Below are 22,405 nucleotides of genomic sequence, written 5' to 3'. Positions count from 1 at the left end.
GAAAGTTTGACTAGTCGGGTCTGAACCACATGACGCGCGTCCAAGTCTACGTATACTAGCGTACTAAGCAGTGTGCAGGAACAGTGTGCTAGAGGCAGTGGAGTATCCGTTTAGCATACTGTTTAGTAGGGTAGTATGCTGCCTCGGACGGCGCACCAGTACACACGCGTGTTTAGTGTAATGAACGTGAAGTGGGGTTTATTTTGAGTTTCTTTTGGCGCAGAATGACTCTTTTGAGAATCCATGACGGTTGGATATAAAAGTCCACAAATATGAATAAATCCAGATAAAGGATCACGTGAAATGGGGGAAAGGTGACCGTCACTGAGCTGGCACGCGCTGTATGAAACCTACAGGACATATTTAGTCATTTATTTAACTTATTTATTTCTTGACCAGATTAAACAGCGTATGGTTTTGCTCTGTAGGGAAGTAGGAGCTAAATGTTCCATTGACAAACAGGAATTGTAATATAATGGCACATAAACGCGCATCATTGTTATTTCTAAGGGCGGCTCGTCATGTTTCTCGCTGTTCACGGTACATGGTGTTCCCTGTAAACACACGCCACGTTAATGCTTCAAACTCCATCTTCACACACCTCCCGGCTACTTCCGGTCATTTCTTCAGCAGCACCACTTCAGGTAACATTCACAAAATATCAACGAACTTAACCCCAAGTTTGTTATTTCATAACTGACCAACGGAGTGAGGCCGAATCTTAAATGACCTCTTACTTTCAGTACGCGTGCACTCCGTAGGGTGCGAGATGATGGAGTGTATAAACTGTTCAGTACACTTTGTAGCAAATAACGCGCGATTTGGGATTGAACCTTAGTCACAATCACTGCTGTGTTTGTTGAAGGTCAGAGCAGTCTGTCCATCCGAAGTCACACCTGTGGAGAGCTGACCTGCAGTCACGTGGGACAGGAAGTTACGTTATGTGGCTGGGTTCAGTATTTGAGGTTTGATGTCTTGTTTATATTCATGTCCATATAACGTTTAGTAATGTCCAGCTAAATGGCCTTGTTTTTGAAATTCCAGACAGGATCTGTTTGTGATCTTGAGGGACTTCAGTGGTTTGGTTCAGGTTCTGATCCCACATGATGAGGTAGAGAAAGAAATAAACCTCTTTATTTAAGATCGAATGAATTGCATTGATGTCCTCATCATGAGCGCTAATTTGTGCTCTTGTCTTTAGTCTCACCGAGAACTGAAGGATGCCTTCAGTGGTTTAATGGTCGAGTCGGTGGTCAAGGTGACAGGAAGGGTCCGGCTTCGTCCAGAGGGCCAGAAGAATTTGGTATGTGTCATGGCTGAAAGGTGACGACTGAAAAGATAATCATGAGCAATTTGTTGAGCGTTGCCTTTACAATGAATTGTAACAATTATTCTGCAGAAGTGAAGAGTTTTATTGTACAGGACCTTTTTGTTCACATTGTGCATTGTTTCTCCTGAGTAATCAGCCCAAATTTCAGGAAATGAGGCTTACACTATAGATCCACCAGAACACATGTCTGAAAATAACTGAGAGTTGCATTTTAGGATGCAGGACAGTCAGTAAACACCATTATACAACACTTAGTTTCAGTCCACTAATTTAATTGGATGAGCAGCGTTCCAATAGTGCGTATATATTTAGTATAAGTGCACTGGGACTTGTTTCTAGCGGAAGGTTGTTACACTGAAAGAGTTGCTACAGTAGTGTTAGTGGCATCGTCAGTGGACGGAGCTAATAATACATTTTTCATGAATATAACCTTTCACTCATGCTTGGTTGCAGAAAAATAGTGGGAGTCTACAGTGATTTTAAGTGCATACCAGAATTTCTTTTCTAAAACAACTCAATCGGAAAAGTGCTCATAAACATTTTTATTGAATCTCTTTATTAATCACATACGTTAAACTTATTATACAACATTCTCCATCATCAGATTTTTCTGAGGTGGTCAACTTGACTTTACTACTGACTTACAGATAGGTTACTCCTTCCAAAAATGCAAAAATACTCCCTCTCAGAAATATTTGACGTTGTCTTTGTTAAACAAAAGCATGTTTTTAAGCACATTTTATTGTTATTATAGAAAAGAAAAAACAGGTTAGGACAACTATACATATTGGAACTTCTATCAGAGTTGCTGTTATGTAAGGAATAACACACAGCAGACGATGCCACTGTAATTCACCATTGATTACTATCGAACAACATAACGCTTATTAATACAATATAAAAGCAGTTTATACCTGAGAGAGCTGTCTCACTCACTGACTTACTCACTCACTCGCACGCAAATGATTTTATGGAGAAAACAGGAACCACGCCTGAGAGCACCTAAAACTGAGACGTCTTCCATAAATATGAAATAAATATCCTCTAAAAAAATAAATAAATAAAAAATCACCACATCAGTAATTTCTCAGAATGACAAAGGTAATAAAGGTAAAAAACAAATCCATTTATTATTAGTCTATTATTGGTTTCTATAGTAACAGCTCATACATATAGACGTGTATGTGCTGTTACTCTAGAAACAAAAACATATTAGAACGCGCGCAATAAAATGAACCTATCATTCAAGTTCCAGCCGAAACAACCCGTGAAATAATGCAGAGCTTGTGACCAGTCAGATTCGAGCATTGAGCCATGCTGTGGTGTAAAGGAAAATGAATCAGCACCTTCTGGTGTTCTGTTTCCCATTGTATGGCTTTATAAGGTGTTACTCTTCTCCTCTCTTTACACAGGGTCAGGATTTGATGTTGACGAAAATATTTTCAAGAATTACGCAGCACTATAGAGCTAATGAGCTATCCTAAAAAAAAAACCACCAGAAAGATTTGTTCAACATGACCTTAGCGCATTGAAGACCATGGGATAAAATGTTTGGGCGCTTCGCAAGTTGCTTCTGTCTAACGAATCGTGTTTCTGACAGAATCCACTTACTGTGGATTGAATCATTACTAATTTGAAGTAAAATGCTATGAATATTCATTCACAAATTGCAGTATCTGTCAGGAATTACCACATAATTGCACACTTATAGTACAGGAAAATATTTTCATAACAAATTAGCATAAAAGTCTCATTCGAGAACGCTTGTGTTGTTTGTGGTGTTGCCGCTTTCAGAACATGTCCACTGGAGAAATTGAAGTGTGTGCCGAGAGCCTGGAAGTGTTGAACACCTGCCGCAGACTGCCTTTCGAGATTAAAGACTTTGTCAAGGCAAGTTGTTTACTGCAAGGAAGCTCATTTCATGCATCATTTCTAAAAGCGTTCCATTATATTGTTTTGCGGTCACGGGGAGTTAGCATTTTGAGTTTTCCCATTAGGTTACCGTGGGCCTTTACTGCAGCGCATTCATTTCTGTCATTACATGTTATTTAAAGACAAACATTTTTAGCTTGTTCTCAGAGTTCCACACGGTATTTCTAACTAAATTTCTGGAGACAGATCGGCTTAAAGTCTCTCACTAAGCAAGTCATTTTTGCTACTGTGGCATTTAGCCTGGGGCTGGGAATCTGAGCAATGTTATCATGCTGTGGCTTTGTTACTGGTACATATCTCTGGTACGTAACAGCAGTGTATGTTTTGTTGTGGCAGAAATCAGAAGCTCTCCGGATGCAGTATCGCTATCTCGATCTTCGCTCATCTCAAATGCAGTACAACCTGAGACTGCGATCACGACTTGTGATGAAAATGAGAGAGTACCTGTGCAATTTGCATGGTAAAGCTATAACAAGAACTATATTCTCTTCAGCTCTGTTTGCGTCATAACAATTTATAATAGAATTGTCATTTCTTCAGGATTTGTGGACGTAGAGACCCCAACGCTGTTTAAACGGACCCCTGGGGTAGGTTTTCTTTCTTACTTTTGAAAAAGTAGAGCTACAGAACAAGACTTGCAGCATTCATTGCAGAGAACTGAACAATATTTCTCATTTGCTTGCACAAACAGCTATACTTTACCTCACTATTCAGCAAAAACAATGGGTCTTATTGTCACAATAATGTAATTTTACCTGCATTTCATGCAGAAGTAGGCATCAGTAGGCAGCAGATAAAGTCTGTCCAATTTGGACAATAGTGATGTGTCTCCTCTTCAGTTCATGTTCACATCAAACATCAGTATGAGAAAAAGGGGTGATCTATGAGACTTAGTAGCATAACAGCAGCAGAAGACTACATCAGGTTCCTCTCCTCTCAGCCGAGAACAAGAATCTGATGCTATCATGAGCAACTGTTGCTCACTCAATGTTTTTTGCAGCAGGCTGTGTAAACATTAGAGAGTGCTGTGTGTGAATATCTCTGGAGATCAGCCCAACCATGACAGCACCAAAGTCACAGAGATCAGACTGATGTTTGGTGTAAATATTAACTAAAACTCTTGACCTGTATCTGCATAATCTTATGCATTGTGATGCTGTGGTCATGACTGAGGCAAATTGGATAACTGCAAAAATAAATAATAAGTGTATAAATGTATAAAATAATAAAATGGATCATTTAAAAAAAATATTAATGATGAATGGAGGGAGTCTAAAGCATAACCACATGGATAATATCTAGTGAAAAGTATATAGCAGTGCACAGGTGAAGAGATGAGGTGCAGGACACCTTCATGACCAAAAAGTGTTTTATTAGGAGTGTTCTTCAGAATAAAAAAGCATGATAGCGGTCAAAACAGACAGGGCTACAAAGTACATGTACATGATTGTAATGCTTACAAGGAGGTAGAAGTTAAAATCAGGGCTCAGATACGTATAAACCCTGTATCTGAGCTGGTGAAAACCACAGACAGCACATTAGAGTGAAACGTACATAAAAACTGACCACATAAAAACCCACATATTAAGGTAAATATCAGTGTTGGATTTTGCCACGTGCAGAGTAGGACTGGTTGGTTGGGATTGCTCACTTTGTGATTGTGAGGCCTCTCCATTAAAAGCTGTAATATGTACACAGACAGTCTTGGACTTAGCATGTGTGAAAGTGCCAATAATTCAGTGGTTAAATTGAATTAAATGAAACAGATGTGATTAAACTCAAAGTATTTGGTTTAAGACCTGAAGCACTTTAATTGAAAACTGTGTTCATTTGTTTTTGTATTTACAATCCACTAATTACATTACATAGAGATGAGAGGAAAAGAACCAGCCAGATGACCATATGCAGTGCGTGCTTTAATCAGGCAGGTTTGCTTTGTTTGTGATTACTAATTAACTCTGATTAACAACAGGATAACCTTGGGAATGACATCATTAATCAGTTGCAGTACATCACCCAAGTGCTGCCACCTTTCACTGCTCAGATCAGCTTCATTATACTGCTGGAGCACTCCTACAGCTTCACCCTACCTTTTGGGTCGCTTCACTTATTAGTAGGCTTAAGGAATTCATCTGTAAATACAAAATTTACAAAAACCAAAATTTCACACAGAGTGGCTTTATATATTCTGCCCCCAAAAAGAAATGACTTAACACCTGACTCAAAAGCAAGGAACTAGGAAATAAAAGCACCCAAAAACAAACCACAGGTCAGAATGAAAACTTTACTTTTATATACACTACCAGTCAAAAGTTTGGACACACCTTCTAATTCAGTGTTTTTTGTTTAGGGATTTATTTTCTACATTCTAGAACAATACTGGAGATTTCAAAACTATGAAATAACGCACATGGACTTAAGTAATCCATATGTAATGACAACAAAACAGTCAGTAATATAGTAACAGTAACAGTCAGCCAAATAATCAGTTGTTATTTTAAGACACGAAGGTCAGATGTTCTGGAATAGTTCTTGCAAGAACAGTATTGTCAAGTGCATTTGCAAAACCCATCAAGCACCTTGATGAAACTGGCTCACATGAAGACCATCCCAGTAAAGCAAGACCAAAACTGACCTCTGCTGCAGAGGAGAAGTTCATTTAGAGTGACCAGCCTCAGAAATCACCAATTAACAGCACCTCAGATTAGAGTCGTTATGAAGGCTTTACAGAGCATCAGTAGCAGACATATCTCAATATCAACTGTTCAAACGAGATTATTGTGTATTTCGGCCGCCTTCAGCATTGTTTTACAATGTAGAAAGAAATCAACATCAGGAAAGACCATGGAATTAGAAGCTTTTGACTGGTAGTGTGTGTGTGTGTGTGTGTATATATATACACACACACACATGCATGTGCACACACACATCCCAAGAGGATATAAATACACAGAGTAATGAAGGGTAACAAGAAACAGGTGAGAACAATTAATAACCATGGTAACAAGGGCAACATGAGCAGGAAACGATGACCTTATAAGGAAAGTGAGCTAGAAAACAGTGTCAGAATCAGGGCAGACATGAAGCACAACTTCTTATATTTAGTCATACGATCTAAGTCAAAATATGAACACAAGAGATGATTTCATTATAGATCATAAAAGATCTATTTTTATGATCTATAACGTCATAATTTTTTAATAATATATATGATCTTTTTTTTTAACAATTTTTTTGTTAGTGTAAACTCTGTCCGTATTTTTGAGACTTTTTGTTGATTTCCTGTAATTATATTTCCATTAATTTTTACTTGTTTAGGGTGCCAAAGAGTTTGTGGTGCCATCTGGAGAACCGGGGATGTTCTACTCTCTCCCACAGAGCCCCCAGCAGTTCAAGCAGCTTCTGATGGTGGCAGGGCTGGATAGGTAAGAATACACATCATTCTGCTTCACTGGAGCTAAAAACTAATATAGCTTGCTAACTGATTTTTTATTTTTAGGAATGATGTACATGACAATGGACCAGGTCCTGAATTAATGAGGAGTTAATGCTGAAATCGCACACACATCAGTGTAACATAACAACAGACCGGGATGTGACCTTGAGCTCAGTTTAATATAGACCTGAACGAGGAGCAGTGTGCTATAACTACACAATTTCAAACTTGTTTTTTTCAGTATAAATACAAATTTATGAATAAATATTAATTTACAAACTATGTAATTTCATTTAAGGGCAATATTATATACCTAAATAAAGATTGGCTCATCATTGTAGAGTCCACAAAATACCACAGATGACATTGTGTATACACAGATAAGTTTATGAACTACACTTACTTGAAGTGAGCTGTAAGTGTGATGATGAGTGACCCTTTAAACACATTTTTACAGGAGAGAGAGCATCGAACCAAAAAATGGGTTATTTTTATTAGCCTACACCTTGCACACACATTAGGATTTGATGACCTTGATTTAATATCTCGTGGTCACTTTCACATTAAATGTGCACTTCACATTAAATGATGGTGCACTTCTGCCGCAAGTCCCAATAGCATTTCTCGAGAGTTTTTAATCAGTGCCTAAGCTTCACGCTTTCTGCTGCTGTCACTACACATTAGTAGGGTACTTCTAGTTCTTAGTGCAGAAAGAGGATGTGCTGTTTCATAGGCTGGCAGCTGAATAATAAGGATGAAATCCGTATTGTAATAAATCGGTTTATTAGACTCTATTAGATGTTAATTTGAATACTCGCTATCTTCCTGTTTATGTAGAATTAAATTAGTCTTTATTTTTAATTTGTCTCTTGCTTTAATATTGCCTCGTATTACATGCGACAGCAGAAACTGTTCTCCTCAGTCATATCACAAGCACAAATAATATTCTTTGTAGGTGTATTATGCTACTGGTTTATTGCCAATAAAGGCATATCGTCATATTGCCCGTACTTTGTAAAACAAGATTATATTATTCTTTAATCAGTTATTTTTTTTAATTCACTGAAAGCAAGTAGCAGGACTTTGCTAATTGATGACTGGTCACCGGAGTCTGTTGCCTTTTGAGTAGACTGTGAGACATCACTTTACAAATTAAATTGAAAAAAATGAAGCATTAGTATGCACACATGATGTTTAGACACACCGCAATTTACATAAATTTCCCAAATAGCCTTTAATTTAAAATAATGTATTCCAGACGAGTATCAGCTGAGGGAAAATAGTGTTGAAACATGGATGGAATTATTAAAAGTTGTAATTTGTAGACTGTATTTTTGCCTTCCTTCCTTCATTAAACAGTATTTCAGAGGTGAGGCACTCAAACAATGCTGCTTGTTAAATTCTCTTCACATTTAAAAGGAACAATCGGAAAAATCGGACTTTTTTGCGAGCCACATTTTTATTTGGCGTCACGCTCGAGTGTAATTGGATTTCTGGAATTGTAGTTTAACCAAATTCATATTCATGCATATTTCTCTTCATGATGTCAGACGAGCATGACGGCAGGTCGGGGTATAAGAGTATTTTCACCTGATGCGATGAAGAGGTAGCCTGCCTCTGTTCTTTGTTTAAAAGTTCTCCCATTTTTGTTGATGTTGTCTTCATTGGACTTTGGCCACTGAGATGTCTTAATTTTTTAAAAAACGTTTAAAAAAAATTATTGTCTGAAAATCGATGATTTGATAAAACTTGTGTAAATGTTAAAATTGTGTACATTTTCTTAAATAGTTGTTTTGTTTCAGTGTTCACTGATCATTAATTTTTAATATTAAAATAATAGTATTATTTCAAATATTTACACATACATCATTTACATGTATAAAATTGGGATAAAACATTTACTTAAACTTTATATTTTTTTTCTCTTCTCTTTTTCTATACTTCTGTAAAGCTGCTTTGAGGCAATGTCCATTGTTAAAAGCGCTATACAAATAAATTGAATTGAATTGAATTGTATACACTACCGCTCAAAAGTTTGGGATCACTTGCATATTCCAGCTACGGAGGAAGACTCCATCAGCCAGTCCATCTTATGGGAGATGCTCCATGAAGCATGGGGTGAAATCTCATCAGATTATCTGGAAAAATTGACAGCTAGAATGCCCAGGCTGTAATTACTGCAAAAGGTGTTTTTTTTTTTGATGAAGGCAAAGTGTGAAGAAAACATTCATCATTTCCATCAAAATCATTATTTCTAACTCTGACATGTCAGCATGTCCTGTTCTTTTGCTATATTTTCTATTCAGACTAATTTTGTGTGTCTCCTTGGAAAACAATACAATTTTTGAGTGATCCCAAACTTTTGAGCGGTAGTGTACGTTTATGGACACCTGACCATCACACCCATATGCACTTTCTGAACATCCCATTCGAGATGTAGTCGCCAGTTGCTGTGATTATAACCTCAACTCTACTAGGAAAGGTGGCTGAGGGAATTTGTCGATTCAGCATTAGTGAGGTCAGGCAGAGATGTTAGGTGAGGAGGTTTGGTGCACAGCATTCCAGTTCACCCCAACATGGGGTTAAGGTCAGGGCTCCGTACATGCCATCTGAGGTCTTCTACTCTAACCTTGGCAAACCATCATGAAAGTCACTTGGAATGCTGGAACTGATTTGAGCCTGTTAGTTAAAGGGGAAATTGTTATACTGCAGCATATAAAGACATCCGATACAAATGTGTACATCCAACGTTGTGTCTATGATTTTGGAAAGAAACAAACATTTTTAATCATATTTTTCTATCGTTTCATGTCTCATTGTCTCTGTGTGTGCTGTAATCTAAGGTACTTTCAGCTGGCACGCTGCTACAGAGACGAAGGCTCCAAACCTGACAGGCAGCCGGAATTCACACAGGTAATGACCCTTAAAATCCCAGGATTGGCTGTAGTACATGTGAGAATTGAATGTGGCTCTGAATGCCAGTGAATGCTGAGATGGGATGATTTGTCTTTCTCTGCCTCCCACACACTCTGCTAGCCGTGCTAATAGCCTAGAGGGGAAACTTAAAAAAAACAAGAATGGCTTATGCTTTGGTCATATCTTCTACTAATGTCCACACAAACACAGTCTTGTAACAAAAAAGTCTTCTCCACTTGCAGGTGGACATTGAGATGTCTTTTGTGAATGCGGTTGGAATCATGGCTCTGATTGAAGGCTTGTTGCAGTACTCCTGGCCAGAAGACAAAGCGACAATCAGCGCCCCCTTCCCCTGCATGACATATGAGGCAGCCATGAGAGATTATGGAGTGGACAAACCCGACACTAGATTTGGAATGAAGGTCAGTGTGTGGTTCTCGTTTTTATACTGGTATGACAAAATTTTCTGCAAGGATTTCTTTACTAACAAGGCTGCACTTTTTGCATGTATAGCTTGTGGATGTTAGCGAGACGTTCCAGCACACACAGATTGAGTTCGTCAGGGACGCCATCGTCCAACCAGGCGGCTGTGTCCAGGCCATCTGTGTTCCAGACGGAGCTGTAAGTAAGAGATATGAGCTCACTGTCTCTCTCTCTCTCAAACACAGTCATCATATAGTCAGACCTAATGAGTTCCTCACAGAATTATTTCTTTGTTAACTGTGGCAAAATATTTTAAGGTGCCTGGTATGGAAGGCCATCAATTTGCAGGAAAAGTGCAACATTAAGTCATTTATACAGATAACAATCCTGTTGAGAGTGAGATAAACTAGGACCATCCTGTTGAAGCTTTACAGGAAAAGTATAGTTGATAAACAGTGTACTCTACTCCTAGCCAGTATATTAAGCCAGGATGCTTTTTTAGACTTTAATAATTCACATTGTATAACTTCATTTAGATACTGTTGATTTAACGCCATACTCTGATTAGTGAATAAAATAACAATTAATTATTCATATGAATATCATTCATTTTAATAATTATAGTGAACAGTATTCTCCACACAGTCTAGATATAAACACTATAATCTAGATCAGGGATTCTTGAGCTGGGGGTCGCAACAGGGTCCCTGGGGGGTTATGAGACTTGCAGAAAAAGATAAACAGGAAAATACTTTCATGGGTATATACATGGCCTGCATAAGAGTACCACCTTCAGGCCATGGAATGTAGGCTAATGTTGATTATTCATTTCTGTTGGTTTAGCTAGTTCCTGCAGGTGGACCATTTGCTGTTAAACTTAAAGCACACAAAGCAAAGATAGATATATGAGCCAGATATAAGCATATGAATCAGAGCAGAAAAAAGAAAATGCGAAAATGTAGTTGTGGCGAAGTACTAAAGAAATCCTCGAACCCCACAGAATTGCTCTGCCACTTGTGCACAAGACACATCTTTGCTTCCTACACCTGTCATACTTTTAGAGGGAAATCTACAGGAGCCAAGAGGTCAGCAATCTACCTGCCAAAGCGCCACTACTGTGAATCAGAAGGCACTTTCATTATAACTTTCATAATAATTGGATTGCCAATACTGGGAACAACACTCTGTGTGCTTAAGAAATGATTTTGTTGTTATTTTCCTGCCTGAGCCACTGGTTATGAGCATTTTGGCCTGCTGCATATATATGTGGGTAGACATGAAATTGACCGGAACAAGTGTATGGAAATCTGCTCAAACCATCACAGTGGTCTGGTCATGAAGGTTGCTCCATTAGCTTTGTGGATACGATTCGCAATTGAGCTTGCCCAACTAAGATAACACTTCCCAACCTCAAATGGGTAATGGATGAAGCTGTTTGCACTGTCAGTTACATTAAGGTCAGTGCAACATGTGGGTGATTTTTTTCAAGGTTCTCTGTCAGGAGGTGGGAGCCAAGCATGATCATGAAGTTGCTGTACCACAGCGAGGTATTATGGCTGTCCAGGGGTAATGTACTGAATCACCTTTATTTGCTCTGATATGAGGCAAGGTCATTTTAATTGGATGAAAAGGCATTGCTAGCCACTAGCAGGTTGCACTGCTGGAATGTATATCTGATATTTTCAAACACTGTGATGACTTGAATGTGAGACGAAAATGATTAAAAATATTTCCCAGTGTTTTCTGCTTTTTCCGATCTACACCGAAAGGGTAAGACATGGAGAAGAAAATTTGGAAGGTTATACTTATATTGGTAATTTACTTATATTCTAAATTAGTAAATACATTCAAACATTATAGTTTTTTTATTTGAAAACAAAGCAAGGACAGTCGGAAACTTTTAAAGAGAAACAGACCTTGTCCTCCCAGAACGTCCCAGAATAATTGGTTTGAAATGACTAAAGACTTTGCAACACAGAATCATGCTATCTAATCCTCCAGATGTCCGAAGGGCATGAGGATGTGACCACTGCACACACAGGCACACTAGTATCTATTATAACCTTGGCTTAATAATACCTCACATTCACAAATACTTGTCTTTAAGTCTGTATTCAAATCAGTATCGCCCTATGATGTTAACATATTAATTACATTATCTTACATTACATTATCTTTTTATATAAACTTAGATTCAAAGTAATTTATCTCTTTTCTAATACAGTGTTCTTGTAGGAAATATTTGTATTAACCTGTAGGAGAAGACTTTACACTCGCACCTTATTTTAGGGAATAACCATATAAAACATGATATAATGTAAAAAATTAAAAAAAATTTTTAAAAAAAATTAAAGAAATTGCCCAGTTGTAACTGCTCAGCATTAAATCTTGCCATATGAATGCTGTAGAATTTAACTCGGCACTACCGAACCTGAGGCAGGGTTTAAAAATTCACCATGTTATTTGTATTCATGAAGTGTATAGCATAGAAGAGCAACTTCTATCAAGATAAATCCATGTTGTTTAGAAAAAAAAAATGCTGCCTCCATTCTAAATGATTCCCTGTTATTCATTAAATGCAACATGTGAGCTTTTTAGCAGTATTGACGCCATGTGTTCAAAGCAAATAAGTGACTGTATATGAGTAACGGGGAAGCACATTTCTTCCCATTGTCTTGAAGAGGGATTTCAAATCACTTTTTAATAGCTCTGTTTGACCAGGGTCAGTGTCATTTAATGGTAAAAAAAAAAAAAAAAAAGAAGAGCAGTAATAAGATATCAGTTTCTGATATCAGCTTCATTCATCTTTTAACATTATTCAGTCCTTCCTAATGTTTTCTTTAGAAGTCTGTTCATGTTTGGTTATATGTTCCACTATGTGAAAAAGAAATTCATTTGACCTTGCCATGTTCACATGCAGTTCTTCAGAATTCAGTGAAATTTCCGAGGTGCTCTAGCAGAGCATTTACAAATTTTGACCTTTTGCTATGTTGATACAGGAACCACTTTTAAACTAAGCCTTTCTGCTTATTTTTTTAAACTGGCAGAAAAGACAATTCACTGAAGGGGAAAGGGACATGAAAAATGGTAGCTGTTACTTTTGCTTTATGTAGATTATATCTAGGTGAACTTCAGGCTTTTAAGCTAATATTTAAAAAACAAAAAAAAAAAGAAAGAAAGAAAAGGCTGGACAGTGATCTTGCTGAAAAATAATTATAATTTATATAGTATAGATAATTATAAGGTAACACTAGATATATTAGACATACTCCTGTCAGAAACAACATACTGTAGACCTGTTCTATCCTGTAATCAGTTACATTAGTCTAAATGCTGTGGAAAAAGTCTAAAGTGAAAATGGATTAACTATATGCAAAACTACACAATGTTTTATTGTAATAGTAAAAGTATTATAATGCTGTAATAAAGAACTATTTTCAGAAACATTTTAGTATGATCAGGCAGGAATAATAAAGCAGGATTAGTGTCAACATTTAATATTGTTTTTTAGTATAGATGTATATTGTAAGGCTGCTATAATACTAATTTTTAATTTTAGTTAATACTGTAATATAGTATTCTTATACAATATATTAAAATACCATAAAATATAGTAAAGTTAAATTTACATATATATATATATATATATATATATATATATATATATATTTAATATATGTGTGTGTGTGTGTGCTTGTTTTTTTCCAGAAACACTTGAAGGGCAAGGACATGGAGTTTTTGAAACAAGTAGCCAGGACTCAGTTCAACCAAGTAAGACCCTTCAATTCGTATCTATCCCTCCCTTCATCCCTGCATCTATCTCACTTCTCTTTCTCTCTCTCTCTCTCTCTCTCTCTCTCTCTCTCTCTCCTTCGTCCTTCTCATCATTACAGAAACATCACTAGTAGTTATAATGCACACATCAGCCAAGATAAGGACTTGCTCTTATGAAATATTAATCTAAAAGTGATCCATGAGGCTGATATCATAGTAAAAGTGTTCCTACCTAGAGGCAAGGGTAGACCACACTGGAAGGGTATGTCTTGGCTGAATCTGGAGGCTCCTCACGCGTAGTTAGAAAGGGAATGATAAATGCACATGTTCTTTGGAGCTCTCCTGCATGCACTTGCAGTAACAAATGTGTATTAGTAATTTGTAATCTGCTGTGAATTGACCTGTTTGGCCCCACTTTATTTTAAGTGTCCCCTAATACTATGTACTTAATTAATTATCTAAAGCTTTACTTTTACCTGTACTTGTAATGTACTGAAAAAGAAATAATGAGTTGGTACTTAAATAAGGAAGAAAAAAACCCCCACAAAAATTGGCCCATTCTGTTAGAGGAAAACAACAACAGGATGGTCTGAATTTACAATTATCAACCTAGAGAGGATTTTTTTTTGCTGTAACACTCTTTATGTTTATGGCTCTTATTCCACAGCAGTCTGCCAGCGATTCTATTTATTTATTAAAGAAAGAAACATCATGCCTTCATCAGTTTAAGCTTTATTATTGTGGCACATTATTTCCCAAATTTATAGGTTTCTCCTGTTTTAAATGACATTGTAATGATTTTGGATTGTAGAATGAGTCCTCATTCAAAGTGGCTCAGAAATATTCACTCTGTCACCAGTCTTGCTGTGTGTATTATCACATTATCATCCTGATACACAGCACCACCTTCAGTGTAAAATGTTTGCGCCACTGGGTGCAGATGGTCCCTCAGAACGGTTCGGTAGTCCTTGACAGTGATGCACTCATCTAGCACAAATAGTGAGCCTGGGGAATGCCATGATATCACAGCTCAAAGCATCACTGATCCACCCTGTGCTTCATTCTGGACTGTCCGGATGGTAAGCTTCTTTGGCGCTTCTCCACAGCGTATCTCTCCTGGATGCAGGAAAGACATTGACTGGCATCATTGAAACCGATGTTTGGCATTGGCATGAGTGACCAAAGGTTTGGCATTCCCAACCGTGAATATTGACCATGTCAAGGTGTGCATTTTAATTCTGCAGTGAGTTGAGCAGCTGTGGTTTTAAGTTTTTTGGATACAATCCGGATTAGTACCCCTTTCAGACACCTTCCTCTTGCATTGACAGTTACTCCTGTTGGATGTGGTTCATTATTCCTGGTGGTATGCCAAAACTATTCTATATACTGTGGCTGTCAATACATCACAAATACTTGCTGTACTAGTCACAGATGCGCCAGCGAGACACAAACCATTGTTTCCCATTTTGTTGTGTGGATTGTAATATCTTATGTACTGCTGTGCCATTACTTAGAATATGAAATTGGTGAAGATTGGCCATCAGGCCACTCACAGGCATGAATCCTCCAAAAAAAAAAATGCGTCATAGAAATAATATTTTCAGAGCATCTACAGCTGCTTTTTTGCCATCTCACACCACAGCTTCTGTGAAGTTCATTGCTGAGTCACAGTAATTTGACAAACAGGAACTACAGAGTCTGTTTCATCTTACCCACACACTGTCACAGGTGTTTCTCTCTGCAGTCTGTCACATGATGTACTGTCACTTCTCATTTCTGTGGCTTACACAAACTTATCAAGTGCCTTTCATGCAGTAAACAAAAGCAGCCCATTTGTAAAAGACTGAGAAATGACTAGTTAGCGTTTAGTTTCCCCCCTAAAGTATTAAAAGGCAAAAAGCAAACAAAACTTTGCAGCATTCCAGCAGCACGGCTCAGCTCAGAGAGAGAGAGAAAACAGCATGTTACATCAGCATTTGCAAATAAGAGACAGGTGTGCCATGTTCATTTGCTCATTCCCACGCACTCCAGCTGTAGACCCCCCCTCCGCAAACCACACCTCCACCTGCTACAAAGACATTTTATTTTATCTTCATTTACTTTAACTCTTCATTTGTCATGAATTGTCTCGGGACCCAGAGTTTAAAACCGACAATTAACCTGAAAATCCGAAACAAATGCAACGATCTGACTGTGAGCCAGTTTGTAATGCTGTCCGAATTGATCTGTGACCAGTCGGAAGTCCTAGCGCATGATGGATTATCTAGTACACTAATGAAATCTCACAATGCACTCCAATAGGTTAGTGTCCTAAAGATTTGCCCTAGCAGGTGCAGTGTACCCATAATGCCTGTAATGATGTTTGCGGGAAATAGAAGGTAGGCTGGCATTTTGGACACAGTGATATTCTCTGGATGTTTTATTTTCGCTCCATAAAACCAGTAGAACAACTAATACGCTCTACTTCTGCACAGAAGTACCACAATACATAGTGATATTTCTGCTTCTGGCTTATGCCTTAACTTGCCCTTGTTTTAGTGAATAATCTCTAGATACTAGTCAGACCCTAGCTTACCTAATATTGTTCTTGTGGCTGATATGACAGAAGTAACAGTGCGTTCTAAAACTTGTACTGTCCTAACAAAATAAAGTTAATAAAATTATGAAGAACATGCAGTAAAATGGTCATATGAGGTTGAAACCGAAGGCCGCCGCCTTACTGTTTTACAAGTCCTCAGAGACCTGAGATGAATTAAATGAGATAAAAAATGGTATAAGGAGAAGTCTTAGTTAATTAAAAGTAAATCAAACCCAAAAGGGGCAAAAAGACTTGTCAGATTTATTGAATTTTTATGGTGTCTGGGAAAAGTAGATAAAAAATGAACAAGGGGAAATTTAAACTCACAAAAGCAAATACTCCTCTGGTCAGTCTGCAGGCCATCAGGCGGATGAGGAAAAACAGCATCTCAGAATGAAATGACTTTGAAAAATATACAAGTCACAAGCTCCTTTTGTGTGCGATTGCTCCCAGAAAAGGGAATTTTACATTATATAAGTCTATATTGCTTGCCAACTAATCATAATTTGCAATGGTTTGACATTAATTGTCTTCATGCTGTCTGACAAAATGAATGACCCAAGATGTCAAAACTTTGATGTCTAAAGTCATGATAAGTTTTAAAATAAAAATATGTCGGTTCTCCTAGCCATTGAGGCACCTTGGGTTGATGGACACACTTCTAATAACAAAGGCCTCAGAAATATGCTTTTATAGACCAAAAATGTACACTTTATACAGAAGTCACTTTAACACAGGAACACATACAGCTGCACATTCATGCAGTTATACAATCTGTGATCATGTGGCAGCAGACATAGCTTGAAGATTGCTCTCACATTCCTGTTCTGTTCTCTATGACTTCAGAAAGTTTTAATGAGATATATTGCAATAAAAAGTAAATACGCATACCAAAAATAACTAAACATACTGATATATGCACTCAGCCAAACTAAAGCTGATCCTGAGACTAGTGCTAGTTACTTTAAAAGATCTTCCAGAAATGCTGGTGAGCAGGTGGTAAATGCTGCTCTGTTCTCTTTATGTGCTTTGCTGTGTAGGAGGTGGACTGCATGCTGGTTAGGGCAGAGGGATCCATCAAATCTCCTCTCGGTCGCTTGATACTGGACACAACAAGGCTGCAGCTGCTGCTGAAGATGAGCGCCAACGCCGGAGACCTGCTCCTCATTGCTGCCGGAGCCCAGGAACGAGTGGTGTGTACTGCACACATGACTACACACACTCATCATGCAGCTATAATGACACCCTTTCATTTAGCTTCATTAGAGCATCCAAGTGCAGCTGCTCCGCTAGAAACGCCACACGGTAATTCAGTTCAACCTTAGAATATGACTGCAGCTTATTAATTATTTCTTTTAGTACAAAACAAAATCGGAAACGATTTCTCAATCATCGGTGTTTGTGTTAATTTCACTCTTTCAACTGATAGTTGGGGAGAAATGACTAATTGGAGATGTAACTGCAGCACTGGCATAAAATCATTAGTGATTATTTTGACATCACATGCATTAGGTTTGTCAATATTGTACCTATAGTGCGTAACAGTGCTTTTTAATGTTCTGTTAAATAATGTGCTGGTTTACAGCAGCATACTGCAGTATTGTTCCAATATTGTACTTCTCAAAGGAATAACAAAGTGAAAAATTAAATATTTTGTTTTATTATTGAATTTTCAGAAATCAGAATCACCTTTATTGCCAATGTGGGTTTCACATGCATATAGGAATTAATCTTGATGTGTTGGTGCATCGTAATATGAAGCAGGGGAGCATGAAAATAAAGAACCTATGAAAACTATGAGAATAAACATAAAACCATATAAAGAAATCTAAGAATTAGTAACTATATAATAGAGCAGAATGTACAGAAGTGGACCAGTGCAAACACTAAATTGCAAAAGTTCATGCAGTGCATGAGAAACTTCAACTGTACATTAGTGGACCAGTGCAAATGCTCTTAGTTTGAGGTAGGAAGGTAAGAAGGTGCAGTTGCAGAATTGCTGTCTGAGTTGTGTGCATTAATGTAATGTATATGAACGTGAATTTGGATCATACGTTAATGTCCAAGGAGGTGGATAAGAGACCATGGTGGCTTCTGGATATTGGTAATGAGGCCAGGTGCTGATGGAAAGAAACAGGTTTTTGTCTTGATGGACCGCTGCCTCCTGCTCAACTTTTGTTCTTTTTATTTGCACTTATTCAGATTTAGTATTAGTAAAATGTTCATATTTAGTAGGTTATTTCTGCTTCTTTTATAGCTTGACCTCATAAACGGACAGCAGACGGTATAAAGTCCTGACTTGTGGAAAGCAAATTTCACTGAACCCTGAAACAAAATCCTTCCCTGGAGGGGAAAAAGGCATCAAGTCAAAGTGGAACAGGGGATAAGATGGCAATTTACAGAAGGCACATACAAATAAGGCTTGTTGTATGGAATTCAATAGTTATCTTTGTCATCAGTCCTACATTCATACCAAAAACTATCCTGTGCCTCACATCGCTTAAATGTTAATTCTCTAGTGTTGAAATTCCTAAAGTGCTGAGGAAGCACAAATTAAAAAATGAGACATCTTGCTCATTTTGACCCCAAAACTCAGGATACCATCAGCTTAAAATTCTGTTGGGAGGAATTATAGCATTTAAAAAAAAAAAAAAAGAAATACATAAAACAAACAGGGAAAAGATAAGCACTAGTGCTTAGAAGAGGAAGGTCTTCACCTCATTTGTCATATTTCGTTCCTCACAGCGTCCACTTCTGGGGAAACTAAGATTGCAGTGTGCTGAGCTATTGGAGGGTCGTGGTGTGCCTGTACGTGACCCTTCAGTCTTTCATTTCCTGTGGGTGGTGGACTTTCCTCTCTTCTTACCTAAAGAGAATGAACCAGAGCAACTGGAATCTGCGCACCACCCCTTCACCGCACCCATGCCTGAGGATGCCCACCTGCTCTACACCCAGCCACATAAGGTTCACTGCACTTCCACACACATTTATTTCCTCTACTACAAACACAGCACTACACCAGAGAAGCCTGACAGCTATTATAAGAAGCATAAATATGAATATGTTTATATATAAATATTTGTGTTGTGTTTTATAATATTTCTGCAGTTAGTGCTGTATTTTTGTTCCTAATTTTACACTGTACTGAAATTACAGGATTAATCGGTTACAGTGAAAACACTGATAGTACATTTGTGATGCTGCAAAGAGACAAACTTGCACAGAGAGCCTTTGATTACATAAATCTAACCCCTAAGGCTCTGAATGACCACATTTGTCACTTTCCCCACGGGAGAAAAGAGAATGATTTAAACCAGCACCACTTTAGCACGGTTGCTGCCTGTGTGTGTGTTTATGGCTGATTTAATATTTGTGTCACCTCCTCCATTTGTGTTTTATCCACACTTCTCCATTAATGAAATCCATCCGTTTTACACGTCGGTCCTCAGGTACGTGGCCAACACTACGATTTGGTGCTGAACGGTTGCGAGATCGGTGGCGGCTCCATCCGCGTTCACAATGCTGCCCAACAGCTCTACATCCTGGAGAACATCCTCAAAGTAAAGTATTTGCAATTTAACAAAGTAGAAATATAAGTGCATTCTAGACTGTGAACATCTCTCGTGTGGTGAGCGAGTTTTTCTAGAGCAGTGCTTCATCACCTGTGCGCTTAACACTCCCGCAGCTTTCTACTGACTTGCACACAGTCGCTGTGGTAACGCTTGACTCTATTTAAAGCTGAAACAGGGGTTTAGAGCGTTGTAGAATGCAGTGTGACAGCTTAGTGCTTTTGTAGATGCATGCACAGTAGCTTGAGCTTTTCTTCCACATGACCTAGCTGCTTTTTGTTTTATTATTTTTTGAATTTTTTAATGTAGCTCATATAACAGTTTCACAACTCACCAATGTTATGTAATATTTATTTCCTTTAAGTCTGATTGATTGATGTATTACTTTCATTTGGTATTATTGTCATTATGCATATATAAGTAAGTGTTCACTAGAGCAAAATTTATTTTTTGGTTACCTCAACATACAATCTTTGGTCAATTTAATAGGAAAACCTGCACCCCTGCTCATTTATGCAATTAAGTAAGATGAAACAACGTGACACTGGACAGATCAGAAAAAGTAGCTTGTTGCCTTTGCCTTCTACTATTCAGTTTGGTTCACTCAGTGCCTGCTGCAGATTCTTCGAGTTGGCTGACAGGGTTGAAAACCTGATGTGATCTTCTGCTGTTGTAGCCCGTATTCCTCAGTATTTGGCATGTTGTGTATTCTGAGATGCTTTTCTGCTCACCACGATTGTAAAGAGTTGTTATATGAGTTGAGCAAGTCTGGTCATTCTCCTGCAACCTCTGTAGTCAACAAGGCTTTTTTGCTCAGAGGACAGCTGCTCACTGGATGTTTTTTTTCTTTTTCTCCCCCGCACCCTTTTGTGTAAAATATGAGATTGCTGTGAGTAAAAACCTCAAAAATCGAATTGGAATTCTCAAACCTGTGACATGCCAGGGTCAAGGTCACTGGCATCACACTTTTTCCCATTCTCATGTTTTGTGTGAAATTTAACTGAAGCTCTTGTGCTGTATCTGCATGACTGTATGCACTGTATTGAGCTGCTGCCACATGATTGGCTGATTTGGATAATTGCATGGTGTATAGGTCCTATTAAATTGGCTGGTGAGTGTAGGAAAATAAGATTGCAATGTACCCATTCAGGTGCAGTACAGAAATTATGGAACATTTCGAATTATTTGTAAATGCCCATGATTTGTAAATAACATGAAATCCAAGTGCTTATGTATTTTGTGGCTGTAGTCTAGTTGTAATGCAATATTAATAGACTGACTGTATAAACTGATTAAAGGATGTTCTTGCATTGTGACCACTGTGTTGCAGGAGGACCCGTCTCTCCTCTCTCACCTTTTGGAAGCACTGGACTCTGGGGCCCCTCCACACGGCGGGATTGCATTAGGTAAGCTCAAACCTTGACACCTGCTCCCCACCAAGATCCATCAGTTAGAAAAAAAAATAAGGTCATAGCAGAGCGGCTGTGAGTAAAAGATTTTTTCTGAAGTTATCTCCCAATATCAGCCGCAGTCATGCTCCAAGCTAAAATTGATTGTCTGACAGAGATTACTTGGCAGAACTGCAACTATTCTGAGGACTCGAAAGTCAATACAAAATTGTGTGTCCATTTGAGAATTATTTTTCCGTCCATGACTCAAAACACAAACTTTCAACTAGTGTTGAAAATACGATAATAAACTGTGAAAGTGATCTGGGCGTTTTCATAGCAGATTTACTATTTATTCTCCTCTTTTAGGTTTGGACCGGCTGGTGTCCATCATCGTAGGGGCTTCTAGTATCAGGGATGTCATCGCTTTCCCCAAGTCCTTCAAAGGTCATGACCTCATGAGCCAAGCCCCTAGTTTGGTGCCAGAGGAGGAGCTGAGGCCATACCACATCTCTGTGCTCTGGCCGAGTGCTAAAAATGGACAGGATGACAGACCCTGACTCTTTTATTGTATTTACAGTATTTTACTGTATATCGTTTTGCTGTATTTTCTTGCACCTTGACTCTCTTTGTGAAGGTGTCTAGGAACAGGAAACCGACATCTTTTCATGAAGAACTAGAGAGATGCAAACAAACCACTTTTTCTGTTAACCACTATATTCAGATTACTGTAATTTCTCCACTCAAATGAACATTAAAGGCATTTCATCTCCTTCATTCATATCATTTTTTTCCAAACCCGAAATGTATCGAGCTTCTGGATTCAGTGAGAGCATGCGAGACAGTCAGAAAGAGAAAGAAAACATTCCAGTAGGGGGTAGCGTTGGACCATCACGCTGCACTTCTTTTTCAGGTATCCTGAAGCAGAATGCATGCATATCTAACATTTCATGCTTTGGACTTCCCAATATAACTTCAGTTGTCTGCTGAGGGCTGATGCTTATCTACAGCAGCAGCATACTGATCTCCCACACTTGAGTCCACATATTCATTACACTG

General features: G+C 38.1%; 1 protein-coding gene across 1 annotated transcript; it reads left to right on the top strand.

Moving 5' to 3' along the window:
- Positions 1 to 114: 114 nt before the first annotated feature.
- On the top strand, positions 115 to 22,123 carry dars2 (aspartyl-tRNA synthetase 2, mitochondrial). Its single transcript, XM_058395373.1, has 17 exons — positions 115 to 644; positions 866 to 965; positions 1,045 to 1,111; positions 1,202 to 1,303; positions 3,125 to 3,220; positions 3,599 to 3,722; positions 3,803 to 3,849; positions 6,581 to 6,687; positions 9,542 to 9,611; positions 9,857 to 10,036; positions 10,128 to 10,235; positions 13,746 to 13,808; positions 17,430 to 17,582; positions 19,135 to 19,353; positions 19,839 to 19,949; positions 21,289 to 21,364; positions 21,716 to 22,123. Exons 1-17 carry the CDS (start codon positions 476 to 478, stop codon positions 21,904 to 21,906), a joined length of 1,983 nt encoding a protein of 660 aa, XP_058251356.1. The 5' UTR covers positions 115 to 475; the 3' UTR covers positions 21,907 to 22,123.
- Positions 22,124 to 22,405: the final 282 nt, after the last annotated feature.

Source organism: Hemibagrus wyckioides, linkage group LG07 (genome assembly GCF_019097595.1).
Source record: "Hemibagrus wyckioides isolate EC202008001 linkage group LG07, SWU_Hwy_1.0, whole genome shotgun sequence".
NCBI classification, from domain to species: domain Eukaryota; kingdom Metazoa; phylum Chordata; class Actinopteri; order Siluriformes; family Bagridae; genus Hemibagrus; species Hemibagrus wyckioides.
This window is presented reverse-complemented; position numbering and strand designations above follow the sequence as displayed.

Bases quoted from the DNA above. Each gene is read 5' to 3' on its own strand.
- dars2 (XM_058395373.1), top strand. From the start codon at position 476: ATGGCACATAAACGCGCATCATTGTTATTTCTAAGGGCGGCTCGTCAT. The intron at 3,221-3,598 runs GCAAGTTGTTTA...TTGTTGTGGCAG, and splicing joins AGATTAAAGACTTTGTCAAG to AAATCAGAAGCTCTCCGGAT. The intron at 13,809-17,429 runs GTAAGACCCTTC...TTTGCTGTGTAG, and splicing joins CCAGGACTCAGTTCAACCAA to GAGGTGGACTGCATGCTGGT.